General features: G+C 36.8%; 2 protein-coding genes across 2 annotated transcripts; one reads left to right on the top strand and one right to left on the bottom strand.

The window, feature by feature from the left end:
• Positions 1 to 5,015: 5,015 nt before the first annotated feature.
• Positions 5,016 to 13,297, top strand: LOC110464517 (toll-like receptor 4). The gene is made up of 2 exons (XM_021519769.1): positions 5,016 to 5,047; positions 8,950 to 13,297. Exon 2 carries the CDS (start codon positions 8,956 to 8,958, stop codon positions 11,566 to 11,568), a length of 2,613 nt encoding a protein of 870 aa, XP_021375444.1. The 5' UTR covers positions 5,016 to 5,047; positions 8,950 to 8,955; the 3' UTR covers positions 11,569 to 13,297.
• Positions 13,298 to 14,318: 1,021 nt separating this feature from the next.
• LOC110464515 (trophoblast glycoprotein-like) lies at positions 14,319 to 16,156 on the bottom strand. Its single transcript, XM_021519766.1, has 2 exons — positions 15,691 to 16,156; positions 14,319 to 14,707 (listed from the first exon to the last, which is right to left on the bottom strand). Exons 1-2 carry the CDS (start codon positions 16,154 to 16,156, stop codon positions 14,319 to 14,321), a joined length of 855 nt encoding a protein of 284 aa, XP_021375441.1.
• Positions 16,157 to 19,138: the final 2,982 nt, after the last annotated feature.

Consider the following 19,138-nt stretch of genomic DNA (forward strand, 5'->3'; position numbering starts at 1 on the left):
TCTTTTCACGCCCGATCTAGGAAACAATTTTCCAATATTACAGAATGGACATAATTGTTTTTTTATATGATAATATTTTATGTCAACTTAATTTAACATAGAAAATGAAAGCCGTACTTCCCTTCTTCCATATATCTTAGACGTGTCCTTAAAAACTGTTATAAACCGAGAAAATTGACCAAAAAGGTCTCCATCTGTTTTTCCCAATACAGTGTTCATTGGTGTGGTTTTATCTGATCACCTGGACTTTCGAAACGACATAACTTAGTGGTTGAAGGGCTCTACTGTGTAACTGGAACATAAAACCTGTCAAAATCACGTTATCTAAATCTTTCCTCGGCAATACTTTGGTGCCACAATACATTACGTGTGTCGCGTTTTCTTATCAATGTTTGAACAGCTCGCCGCTTAAAAAAAACAGGCTAAGTTCACTTTGGTAAATTTATATAGGGCAAAGTCAGATTTACAAGAGGGTCGGTATTTGTCTTCATCAAATGGACATCGATCTTTTTTCTTTCGTTTATATCGAAGCAACGACACAGGCAAGTATCGACAGCATGATGAATTTATTATAAGTTACAGCAGGTTGGGTTTTGATTTTGAACAGACATTATCTTCTATAAAAGAAAAATCCATTAAGAAACACATAAAACGCGGATATTTTTGTGTCGTACGTATTGTACTTCTATGAACCTGGTAGCACAGTTGCTTAGCGGATGATATAATGATCTGAGGTCCAGCTCGTAATGATATATCGCTGCGCCACCTATCAATCATGGACGGTTTTACTGTGATACACTGAACCTTTAAAATCAATTTCAAAACATTTAATATAAGAAATATTATGTCATTGAGTGAAAAGTCTCGAGATTTACACGACACAGTCAAGTTTTCCTGATATGAAGGCTATTGAGATAGGACTGTGTAGTTCGGTTTTGTAACTTCCTGTTCATGTTTAAAAAGCCGGAAACGAGTAGGCTGACATTAACTGTAGGGGAATATCCTCGGAAGGTCACGTGTGTTGGCCTTTCCATTCCGGTTTTGACAGAAAAACACTAACAAAATGTTGTGTTTCTATATTCAGAGCTCTATCCACTGCTGATCTTCACAGTGAACTTATATTAGAGCCCTGTATAGTGCAATATCTTACTATTGACGAAAGTCGCCGAGGATTAATTTAAAGAAGAAAGTCGCTACGACCTGTAACGTAAGTATCCAACAAACAATGTACCCATCATGGTATTATATATTTTTTTGAATTTTATCATTTCAGTAATTGCTGCTAACAAACCGTTAAATATATACCATATATAAGATATGTTTGCGCTTAACACGGAACAACTACGATGACACGGAACAAAATATTGCTTCTTTATGGGGAGACAGTATCGTAGAGATAAGTACGCGAAAATTCTATCTCAGAAATTTGATTTTAAACAAGTTTGACGTTTTGCACCACTTGTACAATGTAAATATATATTGTAACTTTATCAAATGCCTTCCCATGGTAGAAATATTAAACCTGAGGTGCTCATAGTTTACCATGGGTTATTTTGCACAACGCCGAATAAATGCATTGTATACTCAGCAATTAGATCAAACAATTAAATATATATACATGTAGATAGTAAAGAAATTGTTTTTTTTTGCGAAAGAAAATATGAAATAAAACTACAAATACACAAGATAGACTTTCTGCCTTCTTGGGCTTCCTCAGGCCCAATAAGGCAGAAAAGCCTAGCGGTCAGTCTTGTGTAATTATTGTTGTATTATCTAAAGTCCTTGTGACGGCTAAATGTAAAAGAAATAATAAACGAGTTTCTAAGTACTTCCCTAATATTTCACCCTGTTAGAGGTTCATCGCGGGGAATGTATATTTATATATAGAATTATACCTTAATGACTCAATTCGAATTTGGCTGGCGGGATAATAAGTTCAAATCAAGTTTTGCCAAAAAAAAACATTTGCTAGTCTCGACTAGAACCGGTTCTTTTCTGTGTATTTGTTTTATAATACTCGGGCAAAAATCTGTTCCAAATCGTTCGCATAGTGAAGAGAAATCTCCTTGCCATTTTGACAGCTAGACATGACAGTAAACAACAAGGCAAGTCGTGGACAGTTTGACGCTTGACACCAACGTCTTTTTGTAAGTGGTCATGTGACCGCGCGATTGAAAGCCACATGGCACATTGTCATTTATCAGTGGATTACTACGTTTCTGAGAACAAATGTTCCGATCGTTTATAGTTAAATTGGAAAAAAAAGACAGTGTGTTATACGTAGATATGTTAAATAACAACTATGCATTAAGTGATTATATATTTCTTTGTAACATTTTTTAAACATTTTGAATGCACAATGAACGTACTTGATAACTGGCCATTGGGCTGTGCAAGGTGAAAAATGGGGGACGCTGGTGAGGGGTTGGGTAATTTTAAAGGAAATATCCTTAATTAATTTTAATGTATCGACTCGGTAGTATTTCTGATCGAGAATAATTTAATGAATTATTAGATAATGAGCTTTGTTTCCTTTCCAAAGGCAACATTGTTAGCATTAAAATACGTTCTGGTCAAATGTAATTGGATTTAGAGGTGAAAAGTTCCTGAAAAATATATGGACATAAATTCCTAAATTTAACCTGTGACTTCAAACTTCCTTTTCAAGACGACAAAATAATATTAGTTACACGGATTTTTGGCAGGGTATACGGGATGGTATGACCCTACAGGATTTCGTATTTCCTTCGGCCGGAATTTATTACCCCTTTGAGTCTTTTATATTGGTTTTGTACGGTTCTCCGTCAACTTTTCTGTTGTCAAGATAAAAATGGCTCAGTACCTCATTTAGTTTCGTTTTATCAAATTTCTCGAACTGTTCTTCCTGATTCTTTTCTTTCAATTACGTCCTCAGCATGTTTGCCACTCGTCTGTTCGACTTTTGTATGTTTTGTGGCACATAGTTTGCCCTTTTGGCGAGTATTTCCTCATCAGTATGCGAAGCGAAACGTTTTGCCATTTTGTAAACAGCGAAGCAGACGACGAATGCGAGTTGTCTCCCGATGCCCGGTCGCAAGATACAAAGACACGTGACCCGTATACCCTCGTAAAACCACGTGATTCCACCGTATTACTGCTGAGAATCACGTGACATGACCGTATACCCCTTGAGATTTCCGTATACCCCCTGAGATTCACGAATGCGGTTTGGTACACTGTAGTTTTTAACCAATCAGATTCCTAGATTTTTCTCAAAGGGGTTATAAGAGATCTTATCACCTGTATCCAAATTTATGCAGGAGTAATTTATTTAATATCCCTAACAGTGCAACATTTATTATGTGATTATTATTGCATTTGAGTAGTATCTAGTATTTATCCTGTTCGTATTCTGTTCGCCGCTTTGTCCATGTAATCTGGTTTATTGTTTCTGTATGTAGTAGTCGTTCCGTCTCGAACAGGAGAAGGTCAATCTGAAAAATCGAGAAAATATATTTATTTGCATATATATTATGTATACTATGGAGAGAATCGATGAATCATAGTGCACTAGAGTTGGTTTCCCTATGCTATCAAACGTGAACAAACTCTACGCCCTCAAGCTCTGACTAAAGACTCACTATTGCAACCTCACAGATCAGCAGCCCCGTAAACTATCATTATCGCATCATTTTGTTATGAAGTGCTTTTTGATTTCTTTATGATTACAATACAACATTTTCATATTCATAACTACACTTCATGAGGAAATCAATGTCTGACGTATAAATGTACCAGCTAGTTATCTGTTATTCCGACCTCTCTACAATACAATCAGAAATCAGCAACCTTTATTAAACTGTCAATAGGTATGCTGTCATGGTTACCAACAGATATTTTCAGAAACTTATATTTTACTGGTTTCATCGTCTCCCTTTACAGGACAAAGGAGAAATATTGGTTGCTTTATATTTTTCTTGCATCATGCCGCTAGATTCAATTTTGAAAAAACAGTTGCCAACCACATCCATGATTTTAAAGTGACTAGCAGAATGAATATAGCCTTATTTTGTTGACGGGTCATTCCGCGTCAAATAGCTTGTCTTACAGGCTTTTGTCAGACAAACATCGACTCTCATAGATATGGGAAATTGCTTCAGTATTTTAGAGAGTTTTTGTAAGATTATGACATTGAAAATATCCCGTATTTATCCGAGTTGAGTGGAGTTATCTGCGGTCAAGATGGTTTGGTTTGGTTTAGCATTGTTTAAAGTCATATCAACAGCTATGGTCATTCAAGGAGGGCCTCCCCTGTGTGCAAGATACATGCGTGTAGTGTATGCGTGTGTGTTTTGGGAGACTGAGCTATGTTCTTGTTTGTCTCGTTGTGATAGCGCAGAACTGATGCCGACTTTATGGTGCTACCTCACTGAAACATACTGCCGAAGACAACCCGGTCACATTATACTCACAACGGGCGAACCAGTCGTCCCACTCTGGTATGTCTCGGCCAGGGGACAGAACTCAAAGCCTTCCTCACAGGGGAGAATGCTCAACTAAAGGCCAAAAGTGAGGCATTGTCAAGGGAGACATGAGGATGAAGAGAGTTGTTTAGAAGAGAAGAGGAAGAGAAGAGAATAATGAACATAACATTTTGCTAAATGTATGTTTTGTAAAATCCCACTTTACATCCGTAAGGGAATGTCCTTTTAATGTGAACAAGTAGCCGGAAATGTTTTTGGCACGTTCCGAGAGCAGTTGTAGATCTATCAAAAGGCGTAATTCGTCAAACGACGTTGTCTCGATTACATTCTTGGCGGAGAGTAGATACGAAAGTCAGAAATTGCACGGTTTCCACCACAAAACACCATTTTGTGGGTACATGAATTCGTGGATTACGAGTACCCACTCAAACTGGTAATTGCTTTATACAGCTGTATCAAACTTGTAATTACTTCGTGGGCCTAAGAATTCGTGGTTGAAGGTTACTCGCGAAATCAACGAAATTCAAAACAGCACCGAAAATTAGTGATTACACAGTAAGTTATATGGAACATTCATACACCAGGTAAGATTTCTTGAACAATTTTATGGCTTTTGTTATCAAAATACAAAAACATTAATTAATTGTTTCTTACATGTTCCTTGCTGTTCTATACTCTTTTATCATGTCTATGAGAAAGATGGCAAATTTTGATTATCATTTCGAGGGTGTAGCCGAGAAAAATTTGCTCAGGTAAAGAATCTGACAAACATACCATCACCCATCTTTGGTTTGTGAATCTCAAGTCTTTAAAGTGCTGTCTGATCTACATGTAATTATCAAAGTATTTTGGACCGCTTCAAGTGTCATCTTTCTCTTTCATCTATTTGTTTCCGGGCTTCATTCTTTAAATTTCTTCTAATTGCATCATGACTTTACTGCTAGTTACAAATCGGACGTAATCGCATGAGTCCTCATCCAAAACTTCCAGACCGGTTGATGTTTTCGACACAACAAAGAATTCCCTAGAGTTTGTATAGCGTATCACATACATCTCTTAATTCATATAAGGAACGTTTTTATAGAAGTAAAATAAAATATGTGCTTAATATGAAACGGACACTGATTGGGAAAATGGAGCACTCAAACATCGATATATTCTTTATGCACGCACGCTATATACATTATACCTCATGTGTGTGGGCAAAGAAGTAATAAGGACATTTTAGGGGTATTCGTCCCTTTATCAAGACAGGAACATGGAAACAATGATAAGTAATAAGTAAACAGAAGTTACTAATATAACAATACGCTTTTGTAATTGCATATCCACTCGGTAAGTAGGTAACCGAGGGCTAATTGTAGTAAATAATTATTTTTGAATACGTGAGGTCAAGTGAATTAATACTAAAAATCTGAAAAATTAAACTAAAAGTTCTGAAAAAAATCAAATCACATGCATACATAATTATACTGGACACAGTACAATTACAACAGGTAGTTCAAGTGAATAAATACTAAAATTCTGAAAGATTAATTTTATTTTATTTTATTTGACACAGTACATATACGACAGATAGTTCATATCTTCAACCTTCGGATCAACATAGTGACTACGATACATTGTTCGGATCAACATACAGAAGTGACTACGATACATTGTTCGGATCAACATAGTAGTGACTACGATACATTGTTCGCATCAACATACAGTAGTGACTACGATACATTGTGTTTATTTTTTACAATTAGTATTCATTCGTTTGGTAAATAAATAGCTTCCTGTTTGATCTCACTGATGGTTGCACAATCGGCAATGTGTATCATATCATACAGGGATGTAGTATGTGTATGTGTCATGCCCTTAACGGAGTGAATTTTCCATGTTGGCAATTATCCAGGTTTTTTAAATTTCTTTTTTCTATATATATATAAAAAAAAGAAAAGTTCACTTTTAAATTATCACTTTTTAATATCGCTGTCGTCACGAGATACAAAGTGTGACGAGCATCTTTTCATATCAATATAAATGTAATGACCATTGCCAGATTGGCTTAAAAAACCTAGATTGAATATAATTTATTCATCGTCAAGAGATCGATAATCAGGTGTGTATTGACGTAAACATATACAGCAAAACGTACTTAAAATCAAGTAACAGTTTAGGATCAATCACTTCTATTTTAAACATGTGAGGTAATATATGTAAATAATGGTGTAGCAAAACTCATTTCATCAACAGGAAACCTATGAAATGTCAGCTTCTTGCTGACCCGACCTTTCTTTATCTATCGATAATTCTCTGATCAAAACCAGCAAACAATCTTTACACATTTGATGATATTTTTTCTTTCATGTTTTTGAGCAGTGTATTTATACAAATTTTAAAATTATTTGTCACTTTCAAGCTATTTTTAAAGCCACTTAACATAGGTGTGGTTTGTATATGCATGTTAAAAACACTTGTACTGATACCTCACGAGATGTGCCCTAACTCCACCATTGACCGGACGGCAATAACGACTTGATTTGATACAGTATGGGTAATCTGACCAAACGTTATAAAAATGTCATTATGCATTGCTGATAATGTACAAGGTGTATAATCTCGACCGGTGTGTATTACCTGTGAGAGGAACTGTCTCGTTTACATTGCATTGTTTAATAATTCGTGACAAGATTGCATTTGTAAGATTACATCACACTTTCACTGTATTTAATTAACATCCTCTCAGTTCATTGAGTTCAACATAGCATGTAATTAATCAACACAGAACAGGAAGTAAATTCGTCAAATCTCCTTATACATTAGTATACGTCTATTGAGGGAACAGGTTTTACTTCCACAATAGCATAGGTATTACAGTTCACATTTTTGGAAGGATGTGGACACCAAGAAACTTACTAGGTGAACATATATTCATTACAAAGGTATCTATACCAGGTAAGATATCTAAAACATCCTATTTCAGCTTTTGTTGCAAATGTAGGCAAGTATGAATTGAAATTTCTGTTTTCATTTTTATTTAGCACTTTTTGTATGGTTGGGTATCCGTGTAGGAATGTTTACTTATATATTATCAAACAGCTTCCTGTTATGTGTATATAAACAACTCACAATTACCGATATTTTCTGGTATAAAATATTTATGTACTTTAGTATACTATTGGTATTTAGTCATTCAAATTCGATTTCTTTTATTTTTAAGTATGTTTACAAATAACATTTAAATACAGTGGCAGACACTGCAATACTTCACTCGAAAATGGACAAAATATGCAAGATAGTTACATACCTGAGACATTACCTGAGAAAACATTGCATCATAGTCTTAATCTTTGTTGATTGGCGTGGTATATATATTAACGTACCATAGTTAATTCCGTTGAAGTAGTTGTACACGATAATTGTATTAATTTGAAGACAGATTTTTTAGGTTAACATTTTATACATAGATATCTTAATCATTCGTAAATCGGACACATTAACAAGAAATGATATTCATCTTCTACATCTCCAGAGTTACAAACTCTGCAAAAACGTTCATGTCTATCACTATTTTGATACCGCCCTGTTTCAGTATACAGGGTATGTGCTGATAAACGTATTCTAGTCAGTGCCATTATGTTTCGCTTTGGGATGCTTTTACATAGAAAAAAACTTGGACACACTCATTGTGATTTAATATAGCAAACTGGTTCGTTATTCCAATCTTATCCACCAATTCCTTCAATGTAAGTAACGATCTTATTACGGATTTTACAAGTTATCGTTTCAACATACATATATGTAAGAAATTGAACATTTTCATTTCTGCGTAATGAACCGGGAATTCAGAAATCATACATGATTGTATTAACAAACAGCAGTGCATTAAAGGCAGGTATGCATTGTGAATGAACTTGTTTACACATGCAGTACATGAAAGTACATATAATTTCCCTTCGACGAACTTTTGGGTCTGTTACCTTAACGCACATTAAATTAAAAACAACAATGATGATGATGCGTTTTATCCTGATGTGTGACGAAAACGAGACTGGGGCCAAGGTTACCAATGTCAATCTTTTGAAATACGACTCAAACGTGACAAACACGGGAAATATCAGACACTGATATTGTTCCAAGAATAATCAAAGTTTCCGAAAGTGAGGAAGGGAAGGAGGACATAAAGTAATAAAAAAAATTGTTAACAGGATATGAAATTATCAGTGTATCTCGAGCGAATGATATTATCACATAACGGTGCCGTTTTAGTGAGGTTGATACGAACCATACGATAATCCATTTGATGTATTGGTTCAGTCAAACCTAGGTCGGTTCAGCCGCATTCATTATCAGGACGTTAAAATATGATAAAGTTGATTTGATTGAATTTTTGTTGATGCAGTTAGGTTCGTACATGTACGCATTGATACCATACATTTACCGCATTACACTATTTACCAATACACTAAATAATGATAATTATCTTGTTTTCTTTCAGACCTTCATGATGAGTTTAAGATTTTGCGTCATCCATCTGACCATCATCCACCTTGTATGCTGCACACCTTGTAGTATATCTAGGGATGGAAGGACAGCAGATTGTTCCCATCGACACTTAAACCAAATTCCAAATCTGTCCAGCCATACGGAGTATTTAGATCTCACAGGAAACAACTTCACTACTTTGAGAAATACCTCTTTTGAACATCTGCCTAACTTGAAAACATTGAACCTAAGAAGCTGTCATATCGATCACATTGACGGACAAGTGTTTGCCGTTTTGGGAAATTTGCAGAAATTAACAATGAGTGAGAACAGAATCAACATCTTACACAAAAGGTTCGAACATCTACGGTTTCACCAAAACCCCTTACTGACACATCTAAATTTATCCTACAATACCAAGGTAAAGCTACAGAACACGGTGCCAAGTGTGTATCCTGACGAAGTATTCGGATCTCTGACAAGTCTTCAAGTACTCACCATGGACCTTCTACCCAATCCGGTGTTCGGGGAAGGTTTCAGCAATTTGACGAATATCACATCATTGATGTTTAGGGAATGCGCAATCCTGCATCTGAAGAATGATACATTCCAATATTTCCAGAACTTAACCAAACTGACGTCCTTGGAGATGTCCAATTGTCAGGTTCACATCTTACCTTGGGTAAAAGTGGAGACAGCAGTCCTTCAATACTTCCATACTCTACAATATCTTGATCTGTCAGGGACTATGATAACATTTCCTGTTGCCCTGGATATTTTGTATGGACTTACCGTTACAACAAACCAGAGTCATCCTGTGAGGAAAATGAAACTTTTAAACTTATATAATGTGAATCCATTGAAACTGCTATGGATGTATGATGTTAGCTATACGGTAAAACTGACCAAGGAAATGACTAAGTATTACAAACACTTATGCATTGAGGATGTAAACATTGGTAAAAACGGTATTGTAGAAGTGGACGTAGACTCGATAGAAAGTTTTATTGATAATTCCTGCTTGAAACGTTTTGTGATGCGTGAAAACAATTTTCTATTTACTTTTCCGAAATTTATGTTTGCTATTGTGAGATTTCTTGTACAAGCTGTAAATCTACAGGAAATTGATTACTCATATATTGCAATACAGTTCTCAGATGTGTCAGGAAATCAGTTCCCAAACGTCGTTGGAGGTGTATATGATCGACACCTGGCTAATAATGTCTTTGATCCGGAAACCACACGACATTTATCATTGAGCGGACGAGAAAGGTATCGATGTATGCTTCCAATTACATCAAATCACTTAAGTCATGTTTGTATATCCCATCTGATGTTTCCATTTTCAATACTCTGTGACATTGATGTGTCGATGCTGCCAATGTTGACTTATCTGGACATGTCGTACATGACTATTGATGATATGGACTTTAAAATTATTGGGGCTAAACTTTCGTACTTTGACGTTTCCGGAATGGATTTCGGTCACTCGGGTAGTAGACTTTTAGGAAATCTCGTAGGTGTCAAAAGACTAATGATTCGTGACGCAAATCTGGATAGAGCGTTCAGCAACGGGAATTATATTTTCAGAAACGCGAGTCGTATAGACGAACTGGATATGTCCTTAAACCATTTGAACAGCTTACCAAACGAAACACTCGAGGGCCTTGAAGATCTTCAGAAATTAAATTTGTCCTGGAATTTCATGAAAAAAATTCCTCCTGGATTATTTAAGATGAATAACTTATCCCATATTGACTTGCGATATAACAAATTGGTATTTTTAGATAAGGTTACGACAGACTGGTTGGATAACAGGGCCGATAGGTCTGAATCTGGTGTTACTGTGTTATTGGATGGGAATCCTTTCACATGTACATGTGACACGGAGGATTTCGTTTCGTGGATTATACTGACAAAAGTTAAGTTACAACAAAGAGAACCAGCAAACTTCACATGCACTTTAAAAGATGGTTCTATTTCTAACATAAAATACGTCTACGATAGTCGGGACGATGTTTTCAGAAATTGTAACGATCATCTGTTCTGGTTACAATTTTCCATATCGGCGATTAGCTTAGTAATTTTGGCGATAGTGTGTGCTACCATCGGTCACACGTTCAGGTGGAGAATATTGTACTTCTTTTATAGGAACTGTAAAATCAAACCCGGCATGGAGGACACCACTTCGTACAGTTATGATCTATTTGTTGCATACACTGCAGCAGATTCTCCGTGGATCTGGCAACAGTTGAGACCTACACTAGAGCTTCAACATAGCATACCTTTGTGTTTACATGAGCGCGACTTTGAAGTCGGAGAATCTATTTCTCAAAACATTGTGAACTGTTTACAAAAGAGCAAGAAGATATTATTCGTGATATCGCCAGAGTATATTGCAGCAAGGTGGTGTGACTTTGAACTTGAAATGGCTAATATGGAAAGGGTACAGCGAGGGTGTACTAACTCCATCATTGTAGCTATCAAAGGCGACATCCCGGCGGATCACATGCCCCGCCCTATCATGAACATCTGGCAACATGTCACCTGCATCATATATCCGCTCGATGAGACAGATAGAGACGCTTTTGAGTTATTCTGGTGTCGACTACGGCATAGCATTGTGTCGTAGCATTACTTGTTCTGTTTAGTGACTTGATGTGCCTTTTCTCTTTTAGAAGATAAATGGATGGTATTTCGAAATAGTACACAGGAATATATGTATAGACACAAGGGGAGTTATATATTGTGACATCCTGTGCGATAACTCTATGAAGTTTATTATATTATTATCAAACTTGTCATATGTTTATTTTAGAAACAATTATATTTTGATATTCTTTAGCGTCTTGTGCATATTGACATTTCTGAGTCTTTATGAAAAGCTTTATACACTCGTCGATCATGATTTGAACAAAACTGCAGCAGTAAGTTAGCATAATTGTAATACTTATTTCTAAAGTAGCTGATGAATTAACTAAAGTTGTTTGTAAGGCATGTGCTATGTACTGTGGTATTGATAATGAAATAATCACTAACTAGATTGATAAGACTGCGGTTTGATCATTATAATGTCACAAACTTTTAGACATACCAATGAGAGGGTTATTTGGACAGATAAAACAATATGCCGATATTGGCAGTGTGGTACTCTGTAGAGCCACATCAAGGAGACGTATATTGACCTCATTCATCCCTGAAATTTTACAATGAACTATTCCCAGAAAAATCAGTGCCATGAGATATGTTAGTACAAGGGGATTGGGAAGGGGGACTATTTAGTCGTCAATGCGTCTAGAAAAATTAGTATTGCATACTCTCAAGTTAGATCAGGATAACGAATATATGTTTCTCAAAAGTGATATACTATCCAATCAATGGCAGCGAGATAGTGGACATTGTAAACGTAATGGCTACATGGTGGCTCAACGGGGGGAAATGTCGGCAAGATATGGGCGGATTGGTCGAGTGGTTAACACTCCGGCTTTCCAAGCAGGAGGCAGTGGTTCGATCCCCGAAGTCGCCGTACGCATGGAATATTCAGACAAAGTGTTTTCCTCCTGCCCACACAACTTCAACAACCCAGGTGGAGTATAAAATGGTCTGGGGTGGATGTTGCGGTATCTGTGCTGTAGCATTCAAGTGAGGTGGCGCTATAAATGATACCGTTGGAAGCACGGTCCCACTACAAACAGAACACAATACATCTCCAGCACGCACACTGGCATACACACATAAGGAGATATTAGCCAGGTGGCATATGACTTGTAGTAAGCGCCTGATAAGGCAGCTCCTGCGAATTCCTCAATATTGTATTGATTAATATGTATGCTAATTGTATTGACTGTATAAACTTGTATATCTACGTACTGTAAAGCGATTTAGAGTGGCTTTTGTTAGCTAGAAAGGGTGCTATATCAAATGTTGTATAGTTATTTATTTTATTTATATGAACGAACCGGAAGTGTAAAGTGGCACACTGAAATTATGATGGCTAGGTTGTAGGAAAACGTGCAAAGTGTTCGCAAAATACAATGTAGTGAGAAAACCGGAATAGTGGTACATTTTACTATAGCTAAAGGGCAACAGGAAATTAAGATGGCTGGATAATGGGACAACCTGAAATGTATTTGCTGGATAATGGGACAACCATAAATTAGGATGGCAAGATAAAGGGACAATCATCAATTAATATGGCTCGATAATGGGACAAACTGAAAAGTATTGGCTAGATAAATGGACAACTATTAAGTATGATGGCTAGAGAATGGTACAACGATGGGAATAATGATGGTATAAGAATGGTACAACCATAAATTAGGATGGCTAGGTACTTGGACAACCTGATATTATTATGGCTAGATAATGGGACAACCATAAAAATTAGGATGGCTAGATAATGGGACAACCTGAAAATACGATGGCTAGATAATGGGACAACCTGAAATTATGACGGCTAGATAATGGGACAACCTGAAATTAGGATGGCTAGATATTGGGACAACCTGAAATTATGACGGCTAGTTAATGGGACAACCTGAAATTAGGATTGCTAGGTAATGGGACAATCTGAAATTAGGATGGCTAGATAATGGGGCAACCTGAAAAATGTTGACTAGATGGAGGGACGATCAGAATAATAACCGATGTTTGATACTGATTTGCTGTATCTGTGTTGATTTTTAGATTTTTTTTGTTATGTCTTATTTCGGTGATGACCAACACGTTTTCTCGATGTTACATGGTACCTTATGACGAACGTCATTGGTTACGTACAAACCGCTTATCCTTAAGGAACATCTGGATCAAGAAGGGTTTATTTCTTGACGTACCGAGATGTCGTTCAATGCTGATGTGTTCTGTTTTCGTACGTGCGTGAGTGTTTGGCGGTATGCGCACGTACGTGTCTTTTATATTGCATACAATTGTCATAATAACCAATATTTGTTTATATTGTTCATAAAGAACATGAATGCATCATTTGTCTGAGGTTTCATAAAAAAAAAAAAAAAAAAAAAAAATTGTGTGTTTTTTACAATTTCTTTTCTGTCTCAAATTAAGAGAAAGGGGTAAGAATTTGTGAACAATAGTACAGATTTTTATCAGAAACAGAAATTTAACTCGAGGCTTTATTTATTTTAAGGGAGAAACGTAAACGTAAGGGGGACTTAATCCAAGAACACTAAAAATGTGTTCATATGAAATACAGCTTAATCTCTATTTTTACAGTAAAACATATTTGTTTGACTTAATTTCCCGCGTTTATGTAATGTTATGAGAATCACTTCACTTAATGATGTCATGCTGGCGACATGTACGCCAAGCTTGTAATCAGTGAAGCTATATCCGGTCGGATTCTTACATCCACTGTGTAAGACAGAGCTAAAATATTCGGGTACTCGTAACAAGATTCCTGGTCAGTTGAAAGTATGTGTTCACCCTTTCTTTTACGCTGAAAGATTCCTGATTGCAGTTTCCTAGAAACAGCTGGTAATTATCATTAACGTGACGCAGTATGGCAATGGAACCGTTTGGTAACACGCACGTGTAGTTGTTATGATGGTCGAGCATGACACTTGTATCGCAAATCCAAAAAACGAACTCCATTGTATCGCACGTGCAGGCAAAGGGATTCCCATACATCAAAATCCTAATATTACGTTCGGACCTCGAGTTCATAAGATCCAGCCATGTCCTTGCTTTCTTCCTAAGATAAGTTATTTTATTGTTCCTCAGATCTATGTCAGTAAGATTTGGCAAAATATACAGGCCTGCAGGGAAATCATTGAAAAAGTTCCAAGACAGGTCTATATGTATTACCCCTTCCAAGCCCTGCACGCTTTCCTCTTCTAGGATGCTTAAATGATTTGACGATATGTCTACCTCATCCAGTTGCTTTATATCCTTGAAAATGTAATTCTTATTATTGAAGGCACGATCTAAATTGGCATTCTGAATGACCAGTCTATGCATCCCTTCCATATTACCGAGCAGCATCCGTCCTGATGTTGCAAAATCCATACCTGAAACGTTCATATACTCTACCCGTACTCCTCTTATACGAAAATCTGTACTTGAAATAGTTGTGTGTGATATGTCAAGCAGATACAATGTAGGAGACCTAGACATATCCAGATCACAATCAATGAAAAATGGAAAGAGCAGATGTGTTAAGCGTACGAATCGCATATGTGCTCCCAGGCTGACGCGCATCACACATCGAAACGGAGACTGTCGTTGAGGTTCTGGTAAATAACGTAATTCTTTCCCATTCACCTTCGGACCTTCCTTGATCCCATGTGCAAATTTGATGGCGACATATGAATAATCAAATTCTTCTAGATTTTCCCCCTCTCCAAAAAATATCAAAAAACTTAGCGAAAAACGAGGAAATTTGAACAAGAAGTTGTTCTCTGAGAACGAAATTCGCCTTAAACAACTGAAATTGACAAAGGATTCCTTGATAATTTGAAAGGATTAACATTATATAGATTCAGAACTTTCATTTTTCTGACAGAATGACTTTGATTGGTTGTAGCTGTGAGACCGTACAAAATTTCCATGGCAACCGGAAACGTTATCGAAGTACGAGAAAGATCCAGGTATTGCAGGGACGAGAAATGTTGTAAGAAAGCTTTTTCTATTTTCACAACATATGTGTCATTAACGTGGCAATTTGACATGTCCAAATATGTCAACGATTCCAGATCATGAAAGTTTATAAATGTATCGTTCTTAAGATGCATTAATGTACAGTCCTTAAAAACTAGTTTGTTAAGCTTTGTCATATTGCCGAACCCTGTTCCAAAGATAGGATTCGGTAGAAGGTCTACATGAAGTTCCTGAAGAGACATCAACGATGCGAACACTGAGTCTGGATACAAGGCTTCTGCGTCTAATGGCAAATTAACATTGAAGGATAAATCCAAATATTTGAGTTTGGTATTGAGGGTAAAACGGATTTGACTAAACGTTTGTTGTACAATGTTGATGTGGTTGTGTCCAAGTGATAAGTCCTGCAGTGACGGAAGTCCAGAAAACGTGTCTTTACCGATGAATTTTATTTCATTCCAGTTCAAATTTAAAGATTGCAAGTTAGGAAGGTTGAAGAATGAGGATTTGTCTAGAAATGATAACTTGTTTCCAGATAAATCTAAGCCTTCGGTGAGATTCGACAAGTGTGGAATATGATCGAAACCACGGTTCGAACAATCGACCATTCTCTTGTCGGTTGATATTTACATGTGTAAGTGGGCGTGTGTAAGTATATGGGCGTCAACTTCTGTAAGTAGAGTGGGCGTGTTCGTATGAAAGTGGAAGGGTGTGAATAGAGTTTACGCAACGAGTGTCGGTTGATTAACATGTTTATCTAACTAACGAGAGTTAGATAAAAATGTTAATCAACCGACACTCGTTATGTAAATTGTTTCTACCACTATTTTGTCCAACTGACGGATGCTGGCTGGCTGTACTTGTTTACATGCACCCATTTGATACGCGTAGTAATATTTACAAGAGTGTGGTAAACTCATTGATATTCAAAACACGAAGATTAATTTTAAAGCGCCATGAAACATTTATTTCGTTCCACAAAACAAGAATGTATCGATAATGTACATTTGATGATGTAACAACGAATAAAAACAATCGAAAGTTTCTGTTGCAATATTTCCGCGGAGGCTCTTCCGCGCCGGAAAAGGGCGTGATAAGGCCGCCTAGTCCATGTAGCTATAAATAGTGACAAACAAAGTTTATATTGGCAGGGATTCTGGAAAAGAATGTTCTTCTTTATTCACTTTCGTCAGAGTACAGCACTCGTGGTCGTGTTGGTACAGCATGGTTTATTTTAATGTGAAATGTTCCACTATATATTGGTCCTTTGAAAAGACAGAGGTTGCGTTAATCTGTCATCGTTAGAGTGGATGAGCTGTTTGATTGTCAACTCGAAGCCACAATCGCACCTGGATCCTGCTGAATGTGTGCATCTCATGATTGACCAGCTGAGGTGTTGTTGGATGTGAAATATGATATCGTCTTGTGGTGTTTGGTGGTAAGACTGGAGTAGGAGTTAATGCTTTGGATGTTGTGATGACTTGAAATCTAGAATATGATTCGATGATAAGTTCAGTGATTTGGGCTATTTTGTGCAAATTTTGATTAGATGAGATCGATTGGATTAATTGTGATTGGATTTTATAATTCTTAATACTCAGGTAAGTCACTATCTTCAATCAGTTTTGACTAGAATCTAGATTATTGTTAGTTGTGTGATTTGTTAATTAATAGCTGTCTACTGGAGGCCTACTATCAAGATAAATCTACCTGCATTATTTGATTCGGGGGTACGCCACTGTCATTCAACTTATGTACTAGGTATTTTCGTGTACTATGGTTTGTTAGGCTTTTTGCCGGCGCAGCAGTCGATCCAGATTTTGACCCCGTCAGACCTGAAAATAAAATTCATTACAGGCAACTCCCAACTTGTGCTTGCAATTGACTGAATCACGGAACTTGAATCAATGTATTGACCAATTTCAACTCTTGTAATGCCTTTTTTTATGTAAATTAGGCCTATATTACTCAAATAGAGTAATATGTTGTGCATTTGTACATATCAGTTCTGCAAAAGCTATTCGAAAAAGTTATATATCAGAGGTTAACAGTTCGATGTGCTGAAATGCAGTTTCCGCATAGACTACAACAGGGATTTAGAGTGGAATGTGGAAGTATTATGGCAGCGTTTACTGTCAAGGAATCGATATGTCATTATATCGAAAATAGGACAAAGGTATTTGCTGCCTTCTTGGACAATGCAAAAGCATTTAACAGTGTATGGATAGACGGGTTATTACATAAGGTGTACCGACTCGGTTTTAATGGTAAATTTTGGAGAATACTGCAAAATTCGTTTCAAAACGTGACCTCGCGTGTACTGTATGACGGCAAAATTAGCAAAGACTATCCAGTTAAGCAAGGGGTCGGTCAAGGGAGAACTTTATCAGCCTGGCTATTCCTCGTTATGATAAACGGTCTCGCACGTGCTCTGGATGAAGCGGAACAGGGTTTACAGATTCAAAAGCTACATATCCCCTGCATATTATTAGCTGATGACACGCTCTTATTAGCTGGAAGCATCACGAATCTCCAAGCTCAACTAGATATCGTAAATGCGTATTCTAATCTTTGGAGGCTAAATTATAACTTTGCTAAATCTTCGCTGATTGAATTTTCATATAAGAGACGAATCGTCAATAAACCATCAACTGTATGTTCTCTGGGGGCGCGTTTATCGAATGGACTGATACAAAGGTTTACGCGGGAATAACTTTTTGTTTAAACCTAAAAGCTGATGTCGGTATAGAAAGCGCGTGCGACAAAGGTAGAAGGAACCTGAACAGTCTAATGAGTGTTGGTATCCATCCAGGCGGATTAAATCCTCTCAAAAGTGCGCAACTCATTAAAGCAATTATCATACTAGGTGTTATATACGGATGTGAACTTGGCGCAAATGCTACGCAGAAGTCCATTGATATGTTAAATAGAACCATGCGGTATGCTGCACGAAGATGCCAGGGTTTTGAGAAAAATTCGTCGTCGGCCATAACTACCGGAGCTATTGATTTACCTGATGATTTATGGTCTGATGTAGAAGTCAGAAAACTGTACCTAGGAACAAACTTTGTAATGCTAAATGATCTTTTGTCTGGAAATCTCTATTTATTATTCGCTTATGTACATTCATGTTCACCTCACAATCGTTTCAAAACGTGAGCTTCATCGTAGACATTTTCCATACAATGGTGAAATTTCACATCGAGACATTCTTTTTCGAGTTTGTTTTCTCTGGTGCGTGCTGTAGAGAGTTTCAGTGGAAATCGTTTATTAAGAAAGTCACAACAAACTATTACTATGATGTATGGTGTAAAATGTGCAGAAACCGTCCCGATCTGTTATATTATAGGGCAGTTTATCAATATATTGGACCCAATCCCTTATGGTCTCTAACGTTGAAATTTCCTAAAAGCACATGGAATGTTCATTTATTACCATGTAATCTCTTATCAGAGAAAATAAATAAAGAATGTCTGTCTGCCTGTCTGTCTGTGTACATGGATGGGTGTTTACGTGTGCTATTGGAGGGAGTATGTAATGTAAGTGGAAGGAATGTGAACGAGAGTAATTAGGGATATATAAGTGTGTAT

This window comes from Mizuhopecten yessoensis, unplaced genomic scaffold (assembly GCF_002113885.1).
Source record: "Mizuhopecten yessoensis strain PY_sf001 unplaced genomic scaffold, ASM211388v2 scaffold11003, whole genome shotgun sequence".
In the NCBI taxonomy this organism is placed as follows: Eukaryota; Metazoa; Mollusca; class Bivalvia; order Pectinida; family Pectinidae; genus Mizuhopecten; species Mizuhopecten yessoensis.